The 27,914-nt window shown below is 41.3% G+C and overlaps 2 protein-coding genes across 4 annotated transcripts in view; one reads left to right on the top strand and one right to left on the bottom strand.

Annotated features, from left to right (window-relative positions):
• Nucleotides 1–456, top strand: part of SERPINC1 (serpin family C member 1) — a 10,839-nt gene extending 10,383 nt beyond the window's left edge. The window contains exon 7 of the mRNA XM_025877620.2: nucleotides 207–456. Within this exon, the coding sequence (XP_025733405.1) occupies nucleotides 207–383 (177 nt within the window). The 3' untranslated portion in view covers nucleotides 384–456. The remainder of the gene's footprint in view (nucleotides 1–206) is intronic.
• ZBTB37 (zinc finger and BTB domain containing 37) lies at nucleotides 388–27,914 on the bottom strand. Of its 3 annotated transcripts, none has more exons than XM_073900039.1 (4): nucleotides 27,888–27,914; nucleotides 25,097–26,053; nucleotides 23,549–23,648; nucleotides 388–17,425 (listed from the first exon to the last, which is right to left on the bottom strand). In XM_073900039.1, the coding sequence occupies exons 2-4, from the start codon at nucleotides 26,017–26,019 to the stop codon at nucleotides 16,937–16,939; spliced, it is 1,512 nt and encodes a 503-aa protein (XP_073756140.1). In that variant the 5' UTR covers nucleotides 26,020–26,053; nucleotides 27,888–27,914; the 3' UTR covers nucleotides 388–16,936. The 3 variants fall into 3 exon arrangements, with proteins under 3 accessions (XP_073756140.1, XP_025733380.1, XP_073756141.1); XM_025877595.2 differs by lacking the exon at nucleotides 27,888–27,914 and adding an exon at nucleotides 27,160–27,290; XM_073900040.1 differs by lacking the exons at nucleotides 388–17,425; nucleotides 23,549–23,648; nucleotides 27,888–27,914 and adding an exon at nucleotides 27,160–27,290 and having other exon boundaries at nucleotides 25,093–26,053.

Here is a 27,914-nt window from a genome sequence, read left to right as displayed (position 1 = left end):
TGGAGGAACACAGGTGCTTACCTCAGTGTTCATCGGATGAAACAATGAGTAAAAGTTGCGTTCTAGTGGGAACGCCACCTGACCCGAGTGTACTTTTCCCTGGAAGACAGCATCCTGAGGAAGTGCTGTGTCTGTGCGTGCCTTCCCGCCTCCGAGGAACTGCAGGGCAGGTAATGCAGCCGTTGTGTTTCCTCTGTGGTCTGCAGGTCAACGAGGAGGGCAGCGAAGCTGCAGCAAGTACTGTCGTCAGCATCGCCGGCCGTTCGCTGAACCCCAGCAGGGTGACCTTCAAGGCCAATAGGCCCTTCCTCGTTCTCATAAGGGAGGTTGCTCTGAACACTATCATCTTCATGGGCAGAGTGGCCAACCCTTGTGATCACTGAAGTGTTATTTTTTGCACCTCTTCCTCTTTTGGTTTGTGACAGAAGTAAAAATAAACACAACTACTCCCAGTTATGAATGGATTTTGCCACATGAAGTGAAGACAAGGGGAGGAGAAATGGATAGAGATGCCGGTGGGCATTTGGTCAAGCGAGCACTTTCAATTGCTCTCTACCAGTGAGCACACCTGGGTCAGGAAAGTGAAGGAGGGGGCCGCCTGGCTGGTTCAGTCAGCTAAGCCTCCCACTCTTGCTTTCAGCTCAGGTCATGATCTCAGGATCGTGAGATCGAGCCCCAAGGCCCACGTAGGACTCTACACCTGGCAGAGTCTGCTTCTCTCTCTCCCTCCGCTCCCCCACCTCCACACTCGCTTGTGCACATGCTCTCTCTCTTAAAATAAAGAAATAAATAAAATCTAAAAAAAAAAGTGATGGAGGGAAATACGTTACTGTTGCATCTTGAAAGATGGTAGGATCGTAGGCATGCCAAAAGGGCAGGGGGAGGCTGAAATGTCCGTATTCCCATCATACTAAAAAAAAAAAAAAAAAAAAAAAAAATCCAAAAATTGTAAAAGAATTAATCTCTATAAACAGAAAAACCAGACAGTCAAATCTGAGTATTAAACCATTTAATTCTCAAACCACTCACATGCATAATGTTCTTTTACACAGTGTTAAAATAAAGAGGAAAATGTATTTTTATACAAACAGAATTTCAAGTATACATTAATAGACTTTTCAAATTACTAACCAAGTTGCTAAGATTTCATTCACATTGTTCTTAAAGCTGTTCAACGAGAAAGCTTTTGCTAAACTGCTTTAAATATGTTTATATAAACCCATATCTTCACTCTTTCTCTGACTCTCCCTCCCCCCAACCCCAGTCTCGGCCCGCCCGCCTGCCCTCCCCCCTCCCCCGACACGACAGGGCTTCTGGGGCTCTAGGAGACATGCAACCCCACCAAGGACTACTGGCTTGTCATCAGGGGAAGGACAGAATCTACAGGAGGAGAGACTGAGAACACCTGTCAAATTAAGGGAGAGAACAAATCTAATATTTAGAAATGACACAAATCAGAATCGTATCTTATAGCCTTTATATTTTCACCTTTTTCCTTAAAGAAATCTCAGCCTCCCACAAAACCACCTAGAAGTTTCTGACAATTTGGTAGCTGAGCAAATAACTTAATATTGGGTATTGTCCCCAGGGAAACTTCTGCAATCAGGGTAGGCATTTTAAACGTCTTCATTTTTGGTTTCTTTTTTTCCCTTTGGCAGGGGGTGGGGACCGCTTAAAAATGGGTAGGATTTGTGTTGACACTAAGGAATTTGGTTAATTTCACAGGGTCTGGCAGGAGTTCTCCCTCCTCACCTCTCCTCCTGAAGTAATCTGGCTTTCAGGGCCAGGAACAGCCATTCTCCTTAGGAATTAAAGTGCATTTGTTCAGTAAAAGGGGGGTGAGGGGAGGTGCGGTTTACATTTAAGTGATAATGATTAAAAGAGGGTGGGGTGAGAAAATCCTATTCCTATATATAGGTATTTATAATTAAGGTCGTAATAAAAACAGATATTCTCTAAGGAAATAAGATGCATGAACCCAGGCCAGCACCCTCAGAGGTGGAAGAGCGCTCGCCTGGCTCACTGACCTTTCGGAGGCATCTTTATTAATGGTGTAATAGCTTCAGATGAAAGACACAAACCTCAAATGTTTGTTTTTTCAAAGGGAAAAAACAGACTGGTAGGTTCTTATAGTTTAAAACTCTACCTCATTCCCTTTCAGGGATAACATTTTAGAAATTGATTGTCTGTTTTAATATGAATCTTTGATTAGCAAGTTGTGAAAAAAATGTTAAGTTTGTCGCTTACAAATATTACGGTAGCCTTTAAAAACACAGGAAGGGGGGCATGTTGATTCTTGCTAATGGTATCAGCTGAGGGGAAGAGAAATTGTCCTATAATCTCTTTATTTGATAGCTACCACCAGGACCTTATTTTCTGACTATTTTCCTTGAAATGCTTTACTATTTCTTGGGGGACAAACCCAAGAGTTTTCCAAAGAGAAGTAAATGCTACATTATTAGCTGTATGAAGAAGTGATGGGCTCAAGATGAGAAGGGGGGAAATGGTCCTGGGTTCTGGCCTCTGAGTCCAGTGTGATCTGCTTTTCACAGTGACCAGTGGGAAGGCACAGTGCCAGGGACAGGTAGATGGGGGACAGTTGTCACCCACCATATAAGCACCATAGAGAACAGGTGGACAGATTTCTTTCAGACCATGTCCATCTGAAGGAAACCACATTTCAGCTACCTTGATTTTTCTATCTTTAAACCCTCAGCCTTCTCTTCTCCTCCCAGGGGCAGAGCGTGAGTGAGTCCCAACCCTGAATGACGAGGAGCCAGGAAATCTAAGTGCTCTTCCAAATGTACTTCTCCCTTTACTCACTTAGGCTAACATGCCAAAGATGGAGAGTTCTGGTTTTAAGATTCCTTAAAGGAGAGGCCATTGGTTCCTTACTGAATTGGCAGATCTCTTCAAGTTCTGCCATTAGATCACAAAATAACGCAATGGGCTAAAACTGTGAACACAGACCAGAGCAGATAAAAAAGTAATGGACTGAGAACACATTTCTCTAGTTTGGGAATGTTTTTCTTTTGTTGAGTAGGGGGAGGGTGGTGAAACTGTGATCAGACTAGCATTTGTGTAGCTGTTTCCTAAAGGACTCCTTAGAAGTTGAAGAGGAATCAGCAAGCCAATCCAGTAGGGCAGACAACTTGACTGAACTTCACAGTTCTGACAGAGAATTCCTGTAGGGCATTTGTTTCATTCCTTGCTTAAAATATAGAACAAGTTTATATATTTTGTACCATTACTGACCCATCCTCCTCGTCTACTCCCCCCCCCCCGCCCCCCAGGAATCATAAAATCCAGTGCAGTGTGATTTGCATAAAGTTCAACAATGGTTCACAGTACTCCACAACCCTCTTCAGTATGACACCCTAACGCGTTACTCTCTGGATGCATGCAAGTCCCAAAGGCTACTGTTTTTCTATTCCACCCCATATTGAGAAGCCTTCATAAATTTTCTAAGGCATAGGAGGCATTTTCTCTAAAAGACATTGCAGCATTACATGCAATGTAAAGAGCCAGGCCTCCAGGTTATTTTAATGAAATGTCAAGGCCTGATGCTAATTCAGTCCTCTGCACTAGCCAATCTTTCCATCTAACCGATTTTTCTTCTTGAACACACCGTGACCTATTTGAAATTTAAAGTATCAATTATTGTAGGCAATATATGAATGAAAATTTCTATGGTGCCCAGAATTCTCTCAGAAAGAGACTGCTATATCTGAACTTGCTCTTAAACAAAAATTTCTATCAGGAACGAGAAATCACTTGGTAGCTAGTCAGTTTGAATGGGGTTGGGGGGTTGGTGTCTCATTCGTAAGGTAATCAAACAGTTCTCCCCTTCCCATTACCGTGTGCGAAGTTGCCACGGGCAGGGCAGGCATTTTTACTACCTGGGATGGGGAGAAAGATAGGGAACCTCACTTGGAATTACCAGGTTAGGTCTCTGACATCCTGGAATAAAGATACTAAAATGACTCATTTCACATTTCATGTAAAATTCAGAAACATTTAAGCCTTAGCTAGTGCATTTCATTCACAAAGCAAACACAAAAAACTCCAAAAAACAAACAAAAAACCCCAAGGAAAAGTGAAAGTCACTTTACATTGAAATCCCACTTAGAAGACAGGCTAAGAGACAAATAATCAAATGTATCACCATCACCCCCAGGAAGGATCCTTCTCTTTTTCCATTAACTTTAATAATGCTTCTTATTTTACAAATAGAAATCATCCTAGATGGGGTGGGCTTGGCCCTTTTAGTAAGTTCAAGTGCTCTATTTTAGCTACTAGCAGAGTTGAGAAATCTCCACTCAAATCATGTACGCAAAGAAAAGAGGATTCTAGAGACCAGACTTTGAAAATCTGTTTTGCTTACTTATGCACACCTTGTATTTGGTATAGAGACGAAACTGGATGGATGGTAACATCTCTCTCCAGAATTACTTTGAGGACGAATGGATGATCCATTTTACCACCTGAGCCTTGGCCCACTTTAAACTCAGAGCCATGCTGGGCTAGCAATAAAGATATCTTATGACACAAAAAGAACTAGACTGAGGTTATCCTGCTGCAGGCCACTCAAGATTACCTGGCCAGTGATTCTCAACCTTGGCTGCCCACTAGAATCAGCTGCGGGGCTTTTAAAGCCCAAGCTGCACAGCACACCAATTCAACATGAGGGTCCAGCAGGGGCCCCAGGCAACAGTCATTTCTTACACGTCCCACGTGATTCTAATGTGCAGCCAAGATGGAAAACTCCTGGCTTAGGTCAACTGGCTCTGTAATAAAAAGCATTCAGGCCAGTATTCACTTAGGCCAGAGGGAAGAAGGGTATAGGACTCCATGCTTACTCTCAGATCCACAGATTTACTATGCGCCCCAAAGACAGGCCTAGGCATTTCTCACCTTTTTGTTTTGTTTTTTAAATAAATCACTTTGGCTGCAACAGGTCACACTGCCAACAGTAAATTTCGGATTTAGGTAAGTCTGCATTTAAGTATGTGTTATAGGAAAACACCTGGGGACAGGCCTAGAACAGACTTGGCACAAAAAGATAAGCCAGAGGGAAGAAGTTTCCTAAGCAGGAGTTAATTCCTGAGTCTAGGATATTAGCATGGCTTATAAAATGACAATTATTCTACAGTTAGAATAACAATAGCTGGGCAGCTCTTCCCCTGTGCTTTAATAAACACACACACACACACACACACACACACACACACACACACACAGAAAAGAAAGGAAGAGAACCAACAGCTGTGGTGAGTAGACTCACATGATTTCCTGCCTCAGCTCCCTCCAGGACTTACGCTGTACTCAGGCAGAGGTGACTTAGATCAGTGGCCTCCTAGGAGTAATGCCTGTCTCATTAATTGGAATTTCACACTGTATCATCATTTGCCCTTCCCAGTCACCAGGACAGCAAATACTGATCAGCTAGTACCTAAACACAGAGGCCAACCTGTAAACATCTGAGACTAGATCACTCTCTCATTCTCACTCCTAACCCGAGAATCCCGGTTTGCACGTTACAAGCAGCCAGTGCCTTAGAATGAAAAGGTGGAAAGCACCACAGGAGATCTATGATAGGGTCGAGAGTCCTTCTTAAGCCAGAACACGTGTTCAAAATGTAGGTAACCTGATATGGCTCGGTGTACGAGCAGCCCAAACAGTAAGTCAGCTGAGCATCACAACCGAATGTAAAGATTAGGTGGTGTGCCTCGTGGCAGGGTATTACTGAAACTCAATTTCCTGACACCCGCAACATTCAAGTGAGGTCATCTTGACTACTACAACAGCAGAGGCATTAAAAACAGGAATGTCTCTCTGGAGTGACTAAAAGCAAAACAAGTCATCTAAAAACCCATGGCATGCATCCCTCTGTGTCAGGATACTGGTAGAAGGCTCATCACTGGGAAAATACCGTTAGTCATCTGGTCCCCCAGTAATGGACTGCAAATGGCAATGAACAAAAAAGCAGCTCAGGACTCAAACAAAATTTTCATACTTCATTAAAAGGAGTTTGGTGCGTCTTTAAAAAAAAAAACCAGGAAGATTCCACATGCACTGGCTACTCTTGCCAAATAGAAGCCAGCAGATAAAAGCACTAAACCAAAGCATTCTGACACTGTTGGATTTCGACACCAGAGCTAAGTACCAACATCTGCACGTGATCAGGAGATACTGCAACCTCTAGACTGTGTGTCTGGCTTTCCTTCGCTTGCTACAAAAAGCACACTCTTTCTTCAGCCAAGTGCTCAGAGGTAGAGGAGCTGAAGTGAGTACAAAAGAGGACGAGGTGGACAGTGGCTGAGGAATGCAGCTTCCTGCCCAAAGGGCTACAGGGCAATCTTGGAATATGCTCAGTCTTTAATGGGAGGTAGACTATTCTACATTGACTTATCTGCCTTCATCAGACACCTTTTTCTCACACACACACACACACACACACATAAAATCACACAGACATCGCTGGCAACTCGCGATAAAATTGCAACTTGCAGCAACAGCACACCCACCCCAACAGCTCCTTTCACTCTAAATTTGATATGAAACCCCAGCCCTTCTCAGGTAGATGCAAGCCAAGTTTGTTATTTTGAGGTCCCTCCTTATGCCAGGCTTTTTAAACATACATTTCACTTTAACACCTACATTTTTTTTTTGTCTCTAAACAACAGCTACACTAAGTGGGTGCAATGTGTTATAACATCTTTATAAATAGAAAGTGCAAGAAATAATTTTCTTAGCCAAAATACAAAGCAACAAAAAGCTCTCATAGCCTACTATGCCAAGAATTTGATTTTTTAGAATCAATGATACAGCTAACAAATGCCTCTAATGCTACCAAGGTCATAATGGATGAGTAAATATATTTATAAACATTTATGAAAAAAGATATTATGAAAATAGCCAAACTTCCCACAAAAGTTATTTGCATGAACTATCTTTAGTATACCACTCTGTGTTCAATGCACATGCATATACAATTGAGTTATATTAGTGTTATTTTTATTGGGCCAGTTTTCCAAAAAGAAAACAGGCTAATTTTTTAAAACTTCAAGTTACATGATTTAATATCATTTTTGTAAAAATATTAGAAATACCATATAAATCCTAAATATCTCTGCTATCTGACTGATAGAGGTTCTAGACATAGAATTCAGCCACACTCTCAGTGACCCCCACTTGAGCATCTCGGCTTCCAGAGGAAACACATTTTAAGCTTTGTTCCCTGTGTTGTAATTCTGTTTTTGCAGTGGTTCTTAGACAACCACTACAGTGAGGACTCTATTTCTTTATAGGAAACTCAGGAGATCATCTTCAAATATGTCACGAACATCTGCTTTAAGACGTAGCTAAGAGCAGAAATCTGAACCCTAAGGAATTTCTATTCCCGCAGGGCGCTGTGACCTGCCTAAAATGCTAGAAAGACTCACTGTGTTCTCAATCTACAGGTTCCCTTTCTTCTGACTGTTCTCTTCTGCAAATCAAGACCACAGTACTTCATTCTCATGCCACCAGCAGAGGATTTCAAACTTAAGCGCCACAGAGAACCTAGAGGAGGGCCCAAAGAGCTATCCCATACAGAACGTGAGACTTCTCCATAGATGACCGTAAGATTTTTCATTCCCTGGGAATATATTTTCAAAGTCTTCTCTGTCACAAAAAGCAGACTTTGAGGTCCATCAGAGTGGAAATGTGGATCAAAAAGAAAATGTTAAGGCTCGTTTGTTTTTATTCATTGAAATTTGCCCCCATCCTTATATGATAAAATCTAATCTTGATGCCTAAATGCCTCAAACATTTCATCCCTGGCTATCCAACTACAAATGCCAAAGTCTTTTTCCCTTCCCAGCATTTTGTAGAGCCCTATATTAAGCCTTCAGCACTGAGTACCCTCCCTTTCCTGTGTCTGCAATTCCTGAGGCCTGACCTAAGAAAGAGAGACCTCTTCACGGGATGACCAGCAAGAAGCCCTCACAGCTAATTCTCCAGGAACCCACTGCCCATGGCATGAATAGATAATCCCAAATCTTTCTTCTCTTACAAAGCATATTGGTCTGGGGGTGATCATTTTTAGAGCAGAATTTATTCTCTGCCCATAATTCTTCTGTCACAGCAATAGTCTAACAGTATCAGCCAGCAGGAGTTTAAATAAAGCACCCTAAATCTGACAGAAATCCTCACAGTTCAGTGATCTGTTACTTTAGATGACAGGTTGACAGCAACTGCTAATTTTATTTATTTTTTTAAAAAAGATTTTTATTTATTTGACAGAGAGAGAGACAGCGAGAGAGGGAACACAAGCAGGGGGAGTGGCAGAGGGAGAAGCAGGCTCCCCGCTGAGCAGGGAGCCCGATGTGGGGCTCGATCCCAGGACCCTGGGATCATGACCTGAGCTGAAGGCAGATGCTTAATGACTGAGCCACCCAGGCGCCCCATCAACTGCTGATTTTAAAGAATTAACAACATATTAAATTGAGCAATGAATTTTCCCATATGAAAGGTGATAAAAAATGGGATGAACTTATTCATCTTGTAGCACAGAACTGCGCCTGAGGTGGTGTGGTGTCAGTTAAGGTGGGACTAGGGTATGCAGGCGAAGCTTTCAACTATCTCAAGAATATGATCCATGTAGTCACGCAATAGAAACTCCCGTTGAAAGAGATTTAGTAGCCATTTGAATTTTCCATACCACAGGAGTTTTTGCCTATTTGTAAACTTAAATACAGTTGACATCTCTAACAGATAAATTTCTGTAACAGCAAGCTTTTTACTCCCTCTGGGGTATTTCTGGCTCAGTATGTACAGTTACTGTAGCTTCACAGGAAAAAAAACCAAAACCAGCAAATGTTCACAACTTGGAACTTGGAACAAAAGAAAAATGAAATGGAAATTTTGCTATAAGATAAATGAAACTCAGTGGGTAGGTAGCTAATGAAACCTTTTCAGGGTGTGTGTCTCATTCTCCTTCTAGCTCCTTGACTGACCCACGGTAGACATCGTAAGTGGTTTCTATGGCACAAACAACTAATCCAAAATGAATGAACACAGAAAAGTCCAGAGAAGTCAATAACCTAATGCTACCTACGACAGATTAAAGTAGTCCCAAATCCTTGACATACATGCCATCAAGTGGTATTTCCTCTCCCCCTTGAGTCTGGGCTGACCAGTGACTTCTCTGACCAACAGCGTATGGGGGTGACTCTATGATAGTTCTGAGCCTGGCCTTGGAGGCCTGGCACCATCTGCCCAGCTTCTTAGAGGCCTGAGCTGCCATTTAATAAGTCTGACTGCCCCGACGCAGAGACCACATGGGAAGTCCCTGAGACTCCAGAGGGGGAGAGGAGGCCTGCTGAGCCCCAAGTCTTCTAGCCCTCCCGCAAGGTGTCAGGCACGTGAGATCAGCGCAGACACTCCAGACCAGTCCAACCACCTACTGAATACAACCAGGTGACCTCAGTCATCATCACAGGGAACAAGAGAATTGCCTAGAGGAGCCTTTATTTCTGATTCACAACATCACAAGATATATAAAATTGTTTTAGGTCACTATAGTTTAGGGCAGTTTGTTACAAAGCTAGATATACAAGATGCTATCTTTCAATTTTTGCCTTGGTGGTAACCTGAACTGAGTCACAGTTAGATCTATCAAGTGGGCGACTCCTGAATCAATGGTCAATACCTCCAGAAAATATTCACCATTCAACATCTGCTCAGAGACACTATCTTTTGAAGAAATCTTCCAATCATGCTTTCTTGAGTTAAAAATCCACTGAAAGCAGTACTGTTACTGGCTATTCTTTATTCCAGGTCACCCCAACTCTTTATAAGTAAACAGAGTCAATATGATGTAGTGGAGAGAGTCTGGGCTTTGGAATCAGATTGGAAAATACTGGGTCTGCAATTTATTCACTGTGTAACCCTGGGCTCCTCAGTTTCTTCACCTATAAAATGTGATATAATTACGCTTCTTAAAGGCAACATAGTCTAGTAGAGTATCAACTCTAGGGTCAGACTGCCTGGGTTAACCTTTCTGTGCCTCAATTTCTATTTCTGCCTCTCTAAAGGGAGGAGAGTAACAGTGTCTACCCAGACGGGACTGCTGTAAGGATTAGGTGAGTTAGCCAATGTGAAACACATGGATCCGTGCCTGGCACATAGTAAGCATTCAAAAAAACTCTCAACCATTTTTAGTTCTACTGTTATTAACTCACAGGATTATTCTGAGGATTAACTGCAATTATGCCACTAAAGCATTTAGGACAGTTAATTCTGTCCCCTTCTCTTTGATCTCTGTGGTGAAAAGTGCAGGCTTTTAAAAAGCGTACATCCAGACTCCAACCAAGTGGATTCAGGACTCTCAAGTATAGGAAGCCACATCTAAACTATGTCTAAAATCAATTTTGTTATATAAATTCCAAGCATGCGGTCAGGTACCAAAAAGTACTTAATATTTACTTTATGGAACAGATTCTCCTGTATGCTACTTATCACTTAAGATAAGTGATTTCACAGAATAGGAAACATTTTCCCACGAGAAACTCTGACTTTTGGCATCATGGATTAATGCAAATTCTAAGATTCACAGTATATTAAATTGTGCTGTTGTCCATGTAAGATGCTGCACATCTATCTCCCTTAACTGGATGGTGAATTCTAGCCTCCTCAACAGGACTTACCAGTGGACATGAAAGAAGCAAGCATTAGAAGAGTTTTATTTTTCATGAATTGTTCTGCCTTTATACCTTAGCTCTGTTGCTTAAAGCTTCCACTATTTGAGTGAGCCAGCTCCTCTTAACTGTGTTAAGATGGGAAGTACTTGTTATATAGATAATGGGGAAGATGTGAGAGAAGACATTTATTCACGTATATACTCTGTGACGACACTATACATTTCAAGTAATAACTGCCTTTTAAGTCATTGCTGTTCCTCGCAGTTGAGGGATACGGTAGTCTGCCTATACAAGAAAACTGGAGAGTCTGTGCAGATATCCTCCGAGTTTTAATACCACTGTTGCTGTCAGTAATTACATCCTTTGGAATGTAACTAAGTCAGGTGTTTGAAGGGACTCATAATATCCAACTTTGGCCTGTCCTGAGCAAGAAACACCTACTTACTGCAAAGTAAAAAGACTGGTCTTGGGAAAAGCCTACCTAAAAATGAGAAGACTGAAAACAGAGAAACAGACTCTAGAAAGCAAAGGTGGCAAAACATAAGACTGGTAATTATCAAATAAATCATAATGCTGGGCAAACAACATTGTTTTCAACGCATTCGCATAGAAATGACAACTATTCCCTAGACCTCACACGGTGCTGGAGGCAGACGGTCCATCCGGCTCTCTAAATTCAATCACTTTCACAAGTTCTATATCTCAGATTAATCAGAATCCCAAATTTTTCAGAAAAGCAACACTCCAAAATCTCAAGAACCCTGTATTACTCTAAGTGTGCTATGACAAGGCAGTTCTAACCTAGGCAAATATTCTGGAACTTTATAGGTAAGGGTCATCTATTATTCATAGGGCATATCATATAAAACTTACTAATAACCAACTTAGAAAAAAGGAACTTTAAGAATAAAATGCCTAGTAGAGAGGTGCCTTACTGGAGGTGAGGTCACTCATCCGAACTTGGTATGTGTTGGTTGAGCTGACAACAAAGTATGAATCAAATTCATTGCATCGTGTCAGCATGGCCTAGAACATTTTGTCCTGATAAATTTAACTCAGAAGTCTATGCATGATTTCCAGATGGGGCACAATTATATTCTCCTCTTGCAAGGAATTCTGTTAATAATCATCCTAACATTTTCCATTTTTTGCACATCTGGCATAAATAAGCTATTTGAACAGTAAGAATGAACATTCAGAGAGCAAATAAATAATGGGTCAGTATATACTTAGAAAAATGATAGTAACAGAAATTGTAAGATGGGTCTAAGAGGAATTTGAAGTCCTCAGAGATTTCATTATGTTTTAAAACATTCATTGGGAAAAAAAAGATAAAGGAAGGGAAAAAGATTTGGCTTTTTACTACTCCACATGGAACAGAGTGAGTTTGAGGAAATGAAAATTTAGATTTGTAGTACAGGGAAAGGGTAGAGGTTTCTAATCTAGAAAGCAGTATTTTGGGTAAGAATCAAACCACTTATTCATAACAGAAGTTAATTTTTAATACTAATGGGAAAATTCATTCTTGCCATCATTATGCAAATCAGTTCAAGTGTTCTCAGAGGAATGGCAAAACTTATAAAAACATTAATTTTTTACAGTAGTTTATGTAAACATGGTACTCATTTAATCCTACATTATTATCACGGGAATTATTTTTTAAATTATTTTCTTACATCCGTAACTACTATCCTAAACTTTAATCTACCTGAACCTTTAAGGCAAGGACAGATCGTACGGCTATTCTAAATGCTTTTAAAGCAATGGGAATCAAGAAGGAACACAAAGAGGGTTATGAGACAAAGATCTAGAAAAAGATGGCAAGCTCTTTCAAGAAACTGATGCATACATGGCAACATGAATTTAAAACCTCAACCAAACTATTATAAAGACAAAATGGCAGGAGTGACAAATTTGGGGGTCATTCTTTCAAATCTAAATCTGGAGTTAGCAAACTTTTCTGTCAGGTGACAAACAGTGCATTTTCAGGCTTTGCTGGCCATGTGGTCTGAGTCACAAGCACTCCACTTTGCCATCACAGTAGAAATAACACCTGAAGAACAGGTGTGGCCCCATTCCACCATCACTATCTTAACACAAACAGATAGCCTCAGGATTGGGCCCTGGGGGCCGCAGTCTGCTGAACCCTTATCTAATTCATAAATTCTAGGGATATACTTTGCTAAGGGGCATCCTCTTGAACCCAGGAGTTTACCTGACGTAATAGCTTGGTGTCCCTTTTCTAAATCTCAGCAACTAAAATACTTCAATATTGTGCACCCTTCCGAAATGGCAAAGGTAAAGAGCCCCCGTTTTCAAAGACAAGTTCAATAAGGGCCTCTTTGTTATGCCTTAAACCAGTAAGGAGGAGAGCATCTGAGGAAGAGAAAACAAACAAACACCTGTCTGTTGGATCTGAAGAGAGAAAAACTTCCAGGATTCCAACCCCTTCCTGATTAAATGCCTTCCACTAGGATTAAGCAGACTGCTGTCTTTGTTCAATTTAATTTCCTTTCCATTATCCGTTGTTTTTATTTCTTTAAATTAGATCTTCTAGTCAAACAAAATATAATTTTTACTAGTTAAAAGAAATGAAATTTGTGTCAAGTAACAGCTAAAATTTTTTAAAGTTATTTCTTGATCAGAGACTACTCAGCTAAGGATGAAGTTCATTATTCAATACTCTTCCTTCAGACCACTTCCAACCAAGGCCAGATTTCAACTATGAAGGTGGGAGGAGAATGGTTTATTTCTATTGTCACAACATCTTTGGAAACTCTGTTTCACTGATATAGAGGGAACTGGAAACATTTAAAAATACCAAAAAACAAAATAACAAGAAAACTTTCCTCAACTGCTACCTCCCTTCTTTCCCAATCCTTATCCTTTAGGGACAAACTTCTTTTTACTTATTCAAGATTAGATTTAACTGTCTGGCATAATGATGGCTTGGGGGTAGTTGGCAAATTACATAAAATAAAACTCAACTCGGTTCAGAGGTAAATATGGTTCTGAGTAAAGAGAGAACAAGTCATTAGAAAGAGCCCTTCTGCCTAAGTACAGTGTTCCTGTTCATGCCAATGCTATATTTATATACTGGTATCAGAGTTCAGAGAGAATAAAAGGTACCTCTTAGAATGAAAACAGATTAATATACTGCCATCTCTCTTCTTTTGTTGAGAATATTGGGTAGCTCCTTTGCTATTAAGTGCCACTCGATGAATGAAAACGGTCCCAGTGTTTGCTATTTCATGGCATTAAAGTACTTAATGATAATTTAGCTCTCATTGCTAATGCAGTTCCCTTCACAAGGTGACATGTGCAAGTTAAGATTTGGTAATGAGTTTTCAGCATTAGCTAAAGTCCATTTAGTACATCCTTAAGAGAGGTATCCTCTGTGCACACACCAATACAACTATTCATTAATGTAGACAGAACACTACTAACTTCCATGACCCTACAGTGATGTTAACTAAGAACTAGGACAATGTCACAGTGAACCTGGATAAAAATCTTGGATAGTTATTTAGAATAATAAAAGCTTTTGTGGCTAAAATGGAAATTGCTTTCAGAAACTTGAATTTGTTTAAAAGCTAGCCTGGCTTGTATGTTCATGGATTTCATGGCTCTGGGCTAGGCCAATTAAGAGGCGAGAACCAGCAAATGTGCTGCTATGGTCCCAGAAGACCGGGTAGCACTCTATTCACAGTATCAATACAGCGAAAAACCTAGGACAAGTGAATGACAAGGGAGAGGGACCCACCAAACACTCACAGCATTTCCACATCTGCTCAACAGTCCCTACTTCGTTTAAGAGGTTTGTTGCTAATCCTGGCCAGAGGACTGACAGATGCTGCAGAGTTTCTCTTGACAAAGATTACTGCACTTCACCTTTACGATTTGGTAATAGTTTAAAAAAGCTCTATTTCCTCATGGAAAATCTAAGAAACTAACAAAGCATAAAGAACTTTCCAGCATACTACTTCTCACAAGTAGGGTGGACTTAACATTTTTTTGGTAGGCTTAAAAGCTCCATAGACAGCAGCAAATTCTGTACTTCTCACCTTCCTGCCTATTCAGTGATGAATCTGTCCACAGACAGCCTGGATGACCTACAAAAAGGTTTCCCTAAAGATTTGAGTCTAATTTCAAATCCACTTCTAGGCCACAGAGCATAGCTGGTCCCTAAGATGGCCCTATTGTGCTGTTGCCCAACTAAAGAGGAGAGTGCCCCAGTCTATGTCTCTGAAAGACAAGACAGCTTTGGCAGACCGTGTAAGGGTAGGCTCTTATCAAATGGTAGCATCATTACATTCCTATTAAAAGACGCATTTCTACATTTTTCCAGAAGAGAAAATAACCACTCTCCAGTGACACGGTGCAGCTTTATGGGTATGTACAATTCGCAGATTGCTTACAAGTTACTCTTTGCACTCTAACTTCCTATCATCAAAGAAATGCCATTCTTTCCTACCCACCTTTCCACTTACCACAAAGCATTCTCAGGAAGGGAGCACGCTACTAACATTCTCACAAATGGCTCACCAGTGCAGGCATGACCAGCCCCGCCCCCGCCCCAGATCTCTTTTACAATCATCTATGCTTCTGCACCAAAATAACTGCTTAAACCACTGCATATTTAAAAACTCTTAAAACATTAATGATCAACTAGGAGAAGCTATGGATTGTTCTCTTTTCTATTTGTACTGTAAGCATCTCCTTGCCCGCACCCCTTACTAATCCTCCTCTATTCTCTGAATGCGAGACAGGGCATCTAAAACTCTACATGTTTGGTAAATTTTTTCTGACTCTCAGTGCTGGATTAAGAATCTCAGAAATTCCCAGAATTACCAAAAAGGTCCCTTGAAGTTTTAAAAATCTTAGGAATGATTAAGTAACCAAACCTGATCAAAACTGATCCCTTGATCAATTTATTGCAACATGATTGTGCATGATGTTTTCTGGTGAATGCCCTGTAGTGTATTATTAAAAAGCAAAGCTCTTGGAGTCACCAGCAATTTGCTGATGGTGGGTTTATGAATTACTAGGTTTGCAGACGCGAGACATGGATTTAGTGAGGTTCTTCTATTGGCTTGAAAATATAAACTATCACATATGTAGAAGGAAATGGAATTGTGGTTGCAATAAGAACCATAGTGTTGAATTTCTTCAACCACAATACTGCAGAAAAAATGTGTTTAAAACTTCATATAAAAGTTATCAAATATGGAGACCTGTAGATTTAAAAATACAGTCCAGGCTCATTTCACTGGAAAGTGACATTTTTGATGTATAATATTGCTGTTACGTGAAAGGAGGAGCCAGAGAGACTGGATGAAACTTTGGTACTCAGCCTAACACATTAATTCATCTGGACTAGAGCCATTTCCTAACACCCAAAGATAATTAAGCACTGTGGTATAAAAACACCGACCAGGAAGTTGCAGTACTCTGCGCCATTTGAAATTTGCACAAAAATCCCACTTCCTTCCCTGCTCCCCTCTTCCTCAATAGGACACTCAAGCCCCCAAATGTAGCAGAACCTACTGCGAACACTCTGCTGCTCATTTCACTTCCAGTTGCCTAAAGTGCTTCAGGTGATGCTGCCCACGAGAACACCGCTCCAAGATGGCGGCTTACATGAAATAATCAGGCAAAGTATCATCAGATGCCTAATCAGAGCAAAGATAAGGTCTGACCTTTCAAAACAGTAAGAACCACCAGGATACTTTTTTTTTTTTTCTTCAAATGTGAAACTGCATGTTCTGGCAGGGAAGGAAGAGGAGAAATACCTCCTCCCTGTCACCATCACAACTACTTCCTTCTCTCTGGTGGCTGGCTGGTTCAGATGACCAAGGCTCCTGCTGTTTTTTAGATCTGGGCAATTACAGCCACCAGGATGATATGGACCAAAGTACAGTGTTCAAACATGACTGGTAGATAAATGACCATTTATCATCGTTTTGTTAAAAAATTTTTTTCTTATAAAGTTAACAAACCAAGGCTGTTGATCCCTGAATTAGAAAGTTGATTTGCTTGATTATTTTCCAAAGTATGAGGTGGGAAGGAGGAGGGGAAGAGCCTCTAGTGCTTCTGTGTATGTTGCTGATCCTCTAGTTTGGCAACATCTTGGGAGCATCTTCCGATCTAGTGATGTGGCATTTTGTAAATCTAAGTACCAGCCCACGGCCCTGATGCTGGCTGCTGACGGCCCAAAGGGGAAGAGGGTCTGCCCCCTCCCCCTCGATGTTTCAATCTGGCCCAGTGGTGGACACAGAGCCCTGGGCAGTTTCCCCAGGAGCAACTGTCTCTTCTTGGGAAGGTGACTCTTCCTCAGCTTGTCCTCGAGATGTGACAGTTGTTTCCGGGGAGATGCTGTGAGGCCCCTCCAGGGGTATGCAGCCAGGGTGGTTTTTGCGAAAGTGCTGATTCAGGATGGCCTGGAAGGGGAAACTTTTGCCACAAACATGACAGTGGAAGGGTTTGTTGCCTGTGTGCTTGCGGATGTGATACTCCAGCTGATCTTTCCGGGTATACTTCTTGCCACACATGCGGCAGACGAACGGCGTGATCCCCATGTGCAGGCGCATGTGGCGGTCCAGGCTCCCCTTCTGGTTGAAAGATTTGGCGCAGTAGATGCAGGTGAGACGGGGGTTGTACCGGAACCACCGCTCAGATACTTCTTGCTCTCGGAGATACTCCACATAGCCACTTACTCCCATCATTGCAGACTCTTCGACCTGTGCCAGGTGAGGAAAGCAAGAAAGAACACCTACGCTTAAGTATACATATTAAAAGAGATCAAATCTCTTTTTACCTCTCATACTAAGCCATATGCTTATTTTTAGGAGAGATCTGAACAGGAAATTAATTACTACAACAAAGTAAAGATGTTAAGATGGGAATTAAAAGAACAATCTGGGGACACTCTATTCCATTTCTTGAGAAGAGCAAGACAGTAGAGTTACTTGGGCTGACAAACGGCATGCTCATAAAACTCCTGCTGAATGTTCTATTTTACATGATAGGAGAACCTGAGGCCGTTCATACCATCCTCTTGGACTCTAGACAATTACATAGGTACCTAGGCAGTGCTGGGCCAATAGAACTTTCTGTGATGATGGGAATGTTCTGTAACCTGTTTCATCTCATATAGCAGCTCCTACCCATATGTAGCTCTTCAGCATTTGTAATATGGCTAGTGCAACTGAGGAACTGAATTTTTAATTTTAATTGCTTTCAATTAATTAAAATTTAAACTTAAATAGTCACATGTGACATGGCCAATGATAACAATACCTGATGGTATAGAATACATTATGTATGGCAAACACATCATAAATTCTATTCATGGCATTATCATTAATACCAAAATCTAATCCTGTAGTTACTACCTTTATAAAAGATAATACAATTTGTTAGTAACAGTATTCCTTTATTCAAAAATATTTTAGTGCCATATCAATATATATGATCTTCATTCTAAAGACTACTCAAATTGTAACTGACCTCAGAGCAAATTGGCAGAAGAGGTGGGAAAGGAAACCAGACTGAGATATGGATTTACTAACTTGGTTATTCCTTCCTGTACCCTTTTCACAAATTGATAATAAATATTTACTGACTATTGTCCACCAAATACAATAACAGATAACCACAGAGAAAGAAGTGTAAGACTTGGTTTCTGATTTTGCCCTCTGAATAAAAGATAAAATTTCTGAACAAAAACCAGACAAAGAGAAACAGGATCAATACACATTCCTAATGATATTGTTCATTCACTTTTCAAACTGCTTATACTAAAGGTTACCCTTGAAATACAGTGCACAGACATATTATCATCTGGCTTTATACACCTATTTGCAGTGGTTTTGAATTGATTTAAACAGATTATTAAAATAGAATAATCTGGGATGCCTGGATGGCTCAGTCGGTTAAGTGCCTGCCTTTGGCGCAGGTCATGGTCCCAGGTTCCTGGGATCGAGCCCCACATCGGGCTCTCTGCTCCGCGGGGAGTCTGCTTCTCCCTCTCCCGCTCCCCCTGCTTGTGTTGCCTCTCTCGCTGTGTCTCCCTCTGTCAAATAAATAAATAAAATCTTAAAAAAAAAGACAAAGATTATTTTTCTTAATATAATCAAACTACCACTACCACACCTCAAAAACCCAGTAATTCATCAATATCAAAGACCTTAATTTTGTTTTACCTAATATGAACATTAACAATGTAAAGTTTTTAATATATGAAATAAACAAGGGTTCCTTCTATCTGAAAGCTGGGAGTGGGAACAATATATTTCTTTTAATGAATAATTTAAAAATCCTGAAATATTTTTATAACAATTTTTTGAAAGTTTATTATTATTTTTAGTAATCTCTACACCCAACATGGGGCTTGAATCCATGACTCCAAGATCAAGAGTAGCATGCTCTTCTAACTGAGCCAGCCAGGCACCCCTAAACATTTTGGATTTATAAATACTTTTCACTCAAAATTCTTTATTAAAATCTCCCCATTCAGAAATTACTGATATTTTCAGTCTGTGGACTTCTGAAATATAAATAACATACATATAACATAATGTTTTGAATAAAAAGTTTTTTTTTAAAGATTTTATTTATTTGAGAGAGACAGATAGTGACAGAGATAGCGAGAGAGAGCACAAGTAGGGAGGAGAGAGAGAAGCAGGCTTCCCAGCTGAGCAGGGAGCCCGATGTAGGACTCGATCCCAGGACCCTGAGATCATGACTGGAGCTGAAGGCAGACGCTTAACCAACTGAGCCACCTAGGCGCCTGAATAAAAAGCTTTTATGTGGGACACCTGGGTGGCTCAGTCCGTTGGGCGTCTGCCTTCAGCTCCAGTCATGATCCCAGGGTCTTAGGATTGAGTCCCGCATCAGGCTCCCTGCTCGGTGGGTAGCCTGCTTTTCCCTCTGCCTGCCATTCCCCCTGCTTGTGCTCCTGACAGATAAATAGATAAAATACTTGAAAAAAAGCTTATATGTGTATATAAGCATTATAAAGATGTATGAGGCAATTACAGATGTTTGGTAGAGGCTAAAGTACAACTGCAAAGAGGAGAAAATGCAAAAGCTGACTCTGGATTAACTGGAGAAAGACTCATCTAACTTGTAATTAATTTTGTGTCCTTTTTTTGAATTTCTTTTTTTAAAGATTTTATTTGACAGAGAGAGAGAGCACAAGTAGGCAGAGCAGCAGGCAGAGGGAGAGGGAGAAGCAGGCTCTCCGCCGAGCAAGGAACCCAATGCGGGGATCGATCCCAGGACCCTGGGATCATGACCCGAGCCAAAGGCAGCCGCTTAACCGACTGAGCCACCCAGGTTCCCCGCTTCTCTTGAATTTCTAAAAATGAGTTTTGTCTCCTTTCACATGTGTAAACTGACAGTGCTCTCCAGCATCTCCAACAGAACAGAAGCAGTTCTCAGCAGGCTTGGGAAGCAGTATGTGAAGTCAAGCGTTGAATAGTTAAGACTGAGGTTTTAGACGATTTCTGATTTGTTTTATATAACATTTGTTTCTGCTCCATTTCCCTGGATAACCAACACTGAACTCCCATAAAGAACGAGGGATTAGCCCACTAAAAGTTCCTGGACAAAGCACAGAATAAGTTCTCTGAGGCTTAGTTTTCTCATCCACAAAATTAAAAGGTTAGTACATGCTCTGCCAGCTCAATGAATTCTCTCAAGAGGATTCTCAGGAGAATCAAACACAATAAAGGTAACTTGAAACATTCTGAATGCATGTTATTACCCTGCATAGCAATTAAGGGTGCTGAGTGGCCTCAGATCTGCATACTACTTAATGTGTGACCATGAGCAAGTTATTTAACTACCCTGTGTGTCAGTTTCTTCCTCTGTAAAGTGAATACAATAATAGCATCTACCTGAAAGGTTGCAAGGAGCACTGAATGAGTTAATATACCAAAGTGTTTAGTGTAGCTAAGTAAATGTTAACTATTATTAAACATTACTAACTCACAATATTATTCATAATCTTGAGGGCCCTGATTCTCTAAAAAAAAAAAAACAAAAAACCCTAACTTTAAGGAAAGTAATGTCATACCAGTATTATCCACAAACAGAAAGTAAATGCATTTTAGTTATCTATGCTATCTTTTTAAATTATCTTTTAAAATATATTTATTTAATTAAGTCTTTTAAGTTATCCTTTTAAGTGAATTATTCCATATAATGAATAAATTTCACATAAATGGTTTCCATATTTTCTACAATACCAGTCTAGATTCTTGACATGGCCTTCAAATATGTTCACCATTGGGGCACCTGGCTGGCTCAGTTGGTAGAACACCTGACTCTTGATCTTGGGGTTGTGGGTTTGAGCCCCATGTTGGATGTAGAGATTACTTAAAAAAATAAAATTAAAAAAAAAAAAACCCAGAAAACAAATATGTTCACCATCCTAATCTTCTAATTACTAATCAGACTCAACTGAAGTAACTTAAAAACTCATCACTTTGTGGGGCACCTGGAAGGCTCAGTCGGTTAAGTGCCTGCCTTTGGCTCGGGTCATGATCCCGGGGTCCTGGGATCGAGTCCCGTGTTGGGCTCCCTGCTCAGTGGAGAGCCTGCTTTTCCCTCTCCCTTTGCCCCTCCCACTGCTTGTTTTCTGTCAAATAAATAAAAATAAAATAAAAAATTAAAAAAATCAATTTGGCTCGTTAATTTTATTTGAAGATCTCTAAAACTGGAAATTCAGACAACCAAATAATCCCCCATTTGGTAGGTGCCTCTTTACTGAGCACCTGCTAAGTAGCCTTAGTTACTCAAAATTAGTGGTAAAACAATTCCTATTTATTGGGTACCTGAAAAGGCAATCAGATATGAAGATTAGAAAATGAGGACTCTGTCCTCAGGGAAATTTCAAAGTACAGGAGACTTAAAATTCATGCAAATAGAAAAAGAGTAATTTATATGAGTCAGTACAGAGTTAGGAAAAATTATACCGTACGATCTGTACATGCTACGGTGGTTTAAGGAGGGATCAAAGAGGGCTGGACTACTTAGGGCACATGGAAGGAGGTGTGGGGTCTTGGTAAACCCAGACACCTGGGAAGAAGAGGGCATCCCAGACTCAAGGTACAGAGATAGGAATAAGTTTGATGTGGTTCTGACACACGAGAAAGTCTGTTTGTTTGGGATAATAAATGCTGATGAGTGGTGGGAAAAGCTAGGTTAGAAAGATTATAATTACTTGGAAAATTCTCAGAACTGCCAAGTATTTTCACCTTCATGTGGCAGAAAAAAGAAAAAGGCACAGGATTGTTTTGAATAAAGAAGTGACCACAGCAGTTTATTCACCCCTATAATCAGGAAGCTCTTCAAGTCTATCAAAATTTGTTTTTACTGTAACGTAAGTTCATGTCTTGTTTTGGTCCTCTGCCGCAGGGAAAAAGGAACTGTGGTGGAGACTCACCATAATAAGCTTTCACACATACTAAGGTCTGTAATAATTCAGCTCTTAATATCATCTTCAGATAATATTACTTACCTGCTATTGCTTTATAGCCTGTACCTTCTGCTTTGGTTAGGTAAACACCCTTGCAGAATTCCCATTTTTATCCCTAATCCATCTACATACGAGTAAGTTACCTCTTTGTAACCACTTCTTGCAAAAATGCTTTTCATCTCTCCTGAAGAACACTCTGCTAGGGGTAGAGTGATTCTCAGAACTGCCTGTTAGCTACTCCCACTCCCACAGCACTGCTCCTCAAACCGCTACAGTCTTTCCTATACGCATTTTATGTATCTGTTAGTCTGTCTTACCCACCCAGGCAGTTGTAAGGTCTGTCCCACAGCAGCATGTATTTGCCTAATAGTCACCTTCACAGGGTCACTGCATCCTATCTGAGAGGTGAAGAGAAAATCTGGGCCCTAATTATATGAGTAAAGTTACTTTTCTTCCAAGCTCCTAACATTTCCTCTAAAACCTTATTAAAACCAGAATCTATCTTCTAATAGGTACCTTCCTTTTCTGGTACCCTGGCCTGATAACATACAAGTAAATACAGTTTCTAACAATGTCTTACCACTGTTACTATACTATGGACACAATAAACATCCAGTGGTTTACATAAAAACTAAGATACTATCATACAATGCAGAATCTAAAAACATTAGCTATCCAATCTTAATCCACCAGTGTTTCCTTTTAAAGGGCAAAAATATTTACAATTCATTGTGTTCTACTTGGTGAGTGCATAATCTTTTTAAAAATCAATCTTCAATGATACAGACTTATGAGAACAAACAAACAAAACTGTCAACTACTTACACTACTTGCTATGGAGAGTTGCAAAAAAGATGGAAAACATCATTCCTATCCTTTCTAGAACATTTTGGTCTAACAAAAGATTCCAGAAGAAAAAAAATGAAAAGATACCAGCATACAAAAAAAGCAATCACACACACAAAAATGCATATGCAATTTATTTACAAATATATGACACTATATAAATCAGTAATTATGTAGTGTTATACCCACCCAAGTACAAAATCAGACTCTCTCCATCCCAGGTTGTAAATTACCTGCATGTAGTTTTCAGGGGTTATTTGTATTATTCTCAGGAATACAGACTGGTTCCTATAATCAGGGAGGAGTTCCACAATCTCATCTTTTTCTACTTCCCAAACTCTGCTGACAACAAAACTGTATTTCCTGCATGCTCACAAGCCAGAATAAAGAAAAAAACGTAACCAAATAGAGTATTTATTTAACAGGGCCACTGTTACCTTTCCTACAACTTTTCTTTCTTATTCATTATATTCTGTTCACACACAGTGGCACTTTCTTCAACCACTGCAGCAATCCTAAATCCACTACATACCTGGGAGCTGGGCTGCTTAGGCTCATCCATTCTCCCAGGAGACTCACTTCTGGCTCTGTGTCTCTCCGTCAAGGGAACAACACTGCCGGAGGGGCTAAATCTGTTGGAAGAGGAGCAAAAAGGGGACTGATAGAAAAGTAGCGTCAAGGAACTTAAAAAATAGTGATGTCTACCCTTTTTATCCCATGGCTGAGGAAGGGGGATCAAACGGAAAAACAGATTACTAAGAAATACTTTTTATGGAGTCAATACAGGATCTGATCTAAGAAAGGTCTGCCTTAGTAAATCTAACAAACACAAAATGACATAGCAGATAGACCACATGGCCTGGTGAAACTAAGGCTAAATAGAAGCTTCTACCCTTAAGTTCTGGGAGACTATAGAAGCATAAATTAAAACTGGGTCTATGATTTTGTTTCTTCTATGTAACTATTAGGTTTGGGGTTGTTCCTCCCCCCAGTCCCCTTGGTAACTTATTACATATTTCAGACTGCTGATACCAATCATGGAGATTATAAATCTTTGCATCCAAAGCCATTACTTCTGATATAGTTCTAACACTGGACAACAGTGCTAACACAGGCGGCAGTAAGTACTGTGCACAAGGAGATTTTAACTGTGAAGGACACAAGAGACCACCTATAGTAAATACAGGATATACTCTCTGTGAAATACATGTCACTTTCAAGACCAGGTGTGAACCAAAGTAATAGCTTCTTTAGTTTTCATTGTTCATGCAGTCAATTTTAATTTATTTTCAAGAGTGGAAAAAAACAAATGTTACCAATCTACATTGGTAATATTTCTTTCTTTCACCTGAGACTTTATTTCAATTTACTTAGAATTATTGCTACTTCCACCAAAAAAAAAAGTTCTGCAATATATCAGACAAAGAAAAGTGAGGGGTAGGGCGTTAGCAGCACTGGTGGAAAAAAGAGACTCTCAGGCTTGTGGTGCCAGCAGTCATTGATGAGAGAAAACAGGGAAGATATTATCAAATGGCAAATGAGTTAAAAAAAAAAAAAGGGAAAAACATCCAAAAAGCTTTTCTTTGGAATTACTGTGATCACACTAAAAAGAACAATCACTGCTGGTACCATCCTTCCTCTAATTTGGTAGGTGGGGGCAAGGAAAAGTAAACAGTGCTACAAAGGAAAGTAAAAGTCCCCGAGGCCACCTACCTGTGTGATAACATACCAAGGAAGGGCAAAGATGCCAGGCTCCCAGCTGATGATCAGCTCCCTGCCTGGAAATCCGAGGAGGCCCTGGCAATTACTGATCCTAGTGTGGCTGCAGCCGCTATTCTGATTCATGGAAGTGTCTAACTTTACCATAGTTCTCACAACACTGTGAATACTTCACGACTAGGAGCTTCCTGCTTTAAAAAAAAGAATGCAAGTCTTTTGGCACACTTCCAGTTTCCCCAACACCAACTTATCTTGGCTAAGAACAGCCAGTAAGGAAGATGCGCTCTGTACCACACAGAGGGCCTGCTTCAGGGATGTCTGCTCAACAGCCATCAGATGACCAAGGAAAAACAAGCCTTACCTGTCAATTTCACTGCTTGTTGGCCGAGCCACCTTGGCTCCCGAAGATCCTAAAGGGTAATTTTCCTGTCCCACAGAACCATGGCCTGTGGTGTCAATCACCATGGCTGTGACTTCCTCGGCACTACTCCCATCTTCTCCGGAAGGCTGATTCTCAGGCCCGAGCCATTCCTCCAGATTCTCAGTTTTGATGTGCACTGCTCCAAGGACCCTGACTTCGTCATCACTGCGGGCCCCTCGGTCTGCTACTCCCGTCTCCACGTACCACTGTCCTGCTCGGTTGATTCGAAGGATGGGCTCCCGGCTCTCTACATCAGAACTCGGTTCAATTATCTGAGGGCTGGTGGACTCCTCCGGAGGACTGAGCTCCCTGATATCCAACACAGCGCTAACTTGACCTCGCCGGTTTCCCTTTGCGGTATTGGGCCGCGGGCTAAGGGAACGGTTTAGAGTTGGTGTAACCCTGTGAGATTCTGGAGGTCTTTCTGGATGCTTTGTCCTCGTCTGACTTAATTCGGCTTCAACCTCTGCCACATTGATTTTGAAATGAATGCCCTCCAGGATCTGGGTACATTTGTCGATGATATGCTGCATCTGCAGGAAACTGGCGGCCGTCAGGTAGCTGATGATATCTGCCAGCTGCAGGCATATCCGCCCCGTGTAACAGAAGGAGAGGAGCTGTTCAAAAACACTAGGGTTCTTGATGACTGAAATGGAGACAGTACTCATCTCGTTTAAGGACATGTGATCCCGGAAATAGGGCGAGCTGGCAGCCAATACCACTTTGTGTGCCCGAAAAGCTTGTCCTTGCACATTGACCACAATATCACAGAGGCGCCCCTGCATGCGCAGCTGGTTTAGATGGCTCAGGACAGAGTTGCTGAAGTCCGGGATCTCCAGTTGTATGTTCCCACCTTTCTCCATGGTTGTGCCTGAGGCTGTAGGCAGGCATTCAACCCTGTGGAAAGAGGAACCATGTTCAGCAATAGTTAGAATGTCACTCCTCTCATGCTTTCCAATTCAAATCTACTGACGAATAGTTTTTGGTAAAATTTCAAAATCGCCAAGTAAAAAGATAACTTTCCTCACGTTTAAATATGCAAAAGAAGTACCAACAGGTTTTTCAGGTCACGTTTCCCAGAAGATACCCTTAAGACCGAAATGTGATTGCTACACTTCTGTACACTCGAGCTACGTCCATACGTCCCTTACTAATAAGCTATGCAACATCAAAACAGAAGTTCAACAGAATAGAAGGGGCAAAGCAGTTGTGATAGTTTTTTTTTTTTGTTCTTTAGTCATAAAGTATTTGCACACTGAATATAAAAATCCTCTGACAACTTTTCTTTGGAGAAGAAAGTAAGCTCTTTGAATAAATGTAATTACACACCAACGGGTCGATTAGGTATCCATCCCTCTTGTTAATACTTTACTACATTATGCGTGAGTTAGGTTTATTATTTAAAAGGTGACTAATAGCCCACATGAATGCAAGCCATTATTTCCAATTAAGAGTCAAAGCCCCCACCAAAAGGCTTTGGGTTAAGGACTCTGAAACAAACTCTAGGTTAGGAAACATGCCACAGCCGTGTCAGAACTCAGTGAGGATGCAGAAAACTTGAAATTCACTCTCAGAATTAGGACAGACTAGGTAAACCTTCTATCTAAATTCAAAGTCGGGAATTTCAGGGTGGTGATGATACTGACACTGAAATTTCATTCCCCAAAACTGGTTAAAAAAATAGAGTATTTACCAAGTATGGCCAAAATTTTGACATTAAAAGATTAAAAAAAAAATAGCTGAAACACTATGCCGGTAACTGCACCCAATAGCCTTCAATGGTTGAGAGTAATTTGTATAAATCTCAACAGGAAGACACTGACTTGAACCCAATGTTTCCATTTATCTGAAACTTTATAAGACATTACATAGTTATCTAAGACCTAAAATTTCAGGAACTTATCCTGACAAGCTCACAGTATTGCCCTGCATTTACAACACACTTATCAGTAAATAGGGAAGTGTATACACTGCTTTCAAGAACCAACTTTAGCCAATCTGACCTTTTTCCAAAGCGTTTTTGTCTGTTTTGAAACTTTTAATCCAATAAGAGCCTCTGTCGATGCCATCATGAATTCAGATGTGTTTATTTTGGAGCCTACACCAGCGCCTTTTTTGTTTGCTCTTTCCGGCAATTCCCCAGTGAGGAGGAAGCCCCTGGAGTAAGGTCTTTACCGTCGGCACTGGAAGGGTGAGAGCTGTAAGAGGGAGAATCGGGAACGCCATGGAGTTGGCCACTCCGGTATTTCAAGGGCTTAAGTCTGCGTTAGGAAGCGTGGGTAGCGGGGAACTGGCAGAAGGGCGAAATGTCACCGAGGAGCGGGGGAGGAGAGGGGTGCAAGGCGTGAGGCTGGGGAGCTAGCCATCAGGTGAGGGCAGAGCACCCGGAAGGGGGCGGCGCCCCGGGACCCTGTCCAGACGGTAAGCGTAGGCGGGCGGGGAGCTGCCCAGAGGTGGGTGTGTGTATCTGGGTGTGTCCGGGCTGCGGTGGGGGAGGGGGCCGCCCATCCCGGGGTCCTGAGGGAGGGGCCCGGCGAGGGGGCGGGTCCGGCAGCTCAGCCCGGCCCGGGGCCAAGGGGGTGGAAGGTCTCCGGTGCCTTGAGGGTAGGGTGAAGGGGAGTGGCTGAGCGCCCCAGGAGCAGGCTGCGGCGGAGCCCGGACAAGGCGGCCCCGGTGCAGGGCAGCGGGACCGGAGTGCGGGGCCCGAGCCCAGTCAAGGAGCAGCACCTACCTCCGGGGGTGGAAATGGGCCGGAATG

The sequence above is a fragment of the Callorhinus ursinus genome, unplaced genomic scaffold, assembly GCF_003265705.2.
Source record: "Callorhinus ursinus isolate GAN/ISIS: 27379988/994484 unplaced genomic scaffold, GSC_fseal_2.0 scaffold13, whole genome shotgun sequence".
Classification (NCBI taxonomy): Eukaryota; Metazoa; Chordata; class Mammalia; order Carnivora; family Otariidae; genus Callorhinus; species Callorhinus ursinus.
This window is presented reverse-complemented; position numbering and strand designations above follow the sequence as displayed.

Bases quoted from the DNA above. Each gene is read 5' to 3' on its own strand.
- ZBTB37 (XM_073900039.1), bottom strand. From the start codon at position 26,019: ATGGAGAAAGGTGGGAACATACAACTGGAGATCCCGGACTTCAGCAAC. The intron at 23,649-25,096 runs GTAAGGCTTGTT...CTCTTCCAACAG, and splicing joins ACAAGCAGTGAAATTGACAG to ATTTAGCCCCTCCGGCAGTG. The intron at 17,426-23,548 runs GTATGTAGTGGA...CACCTGGCACAG, and splicing joins CTAAGCAGCCCAGCTCCCAG to GTCGAAGAGTCTGCAATGAT.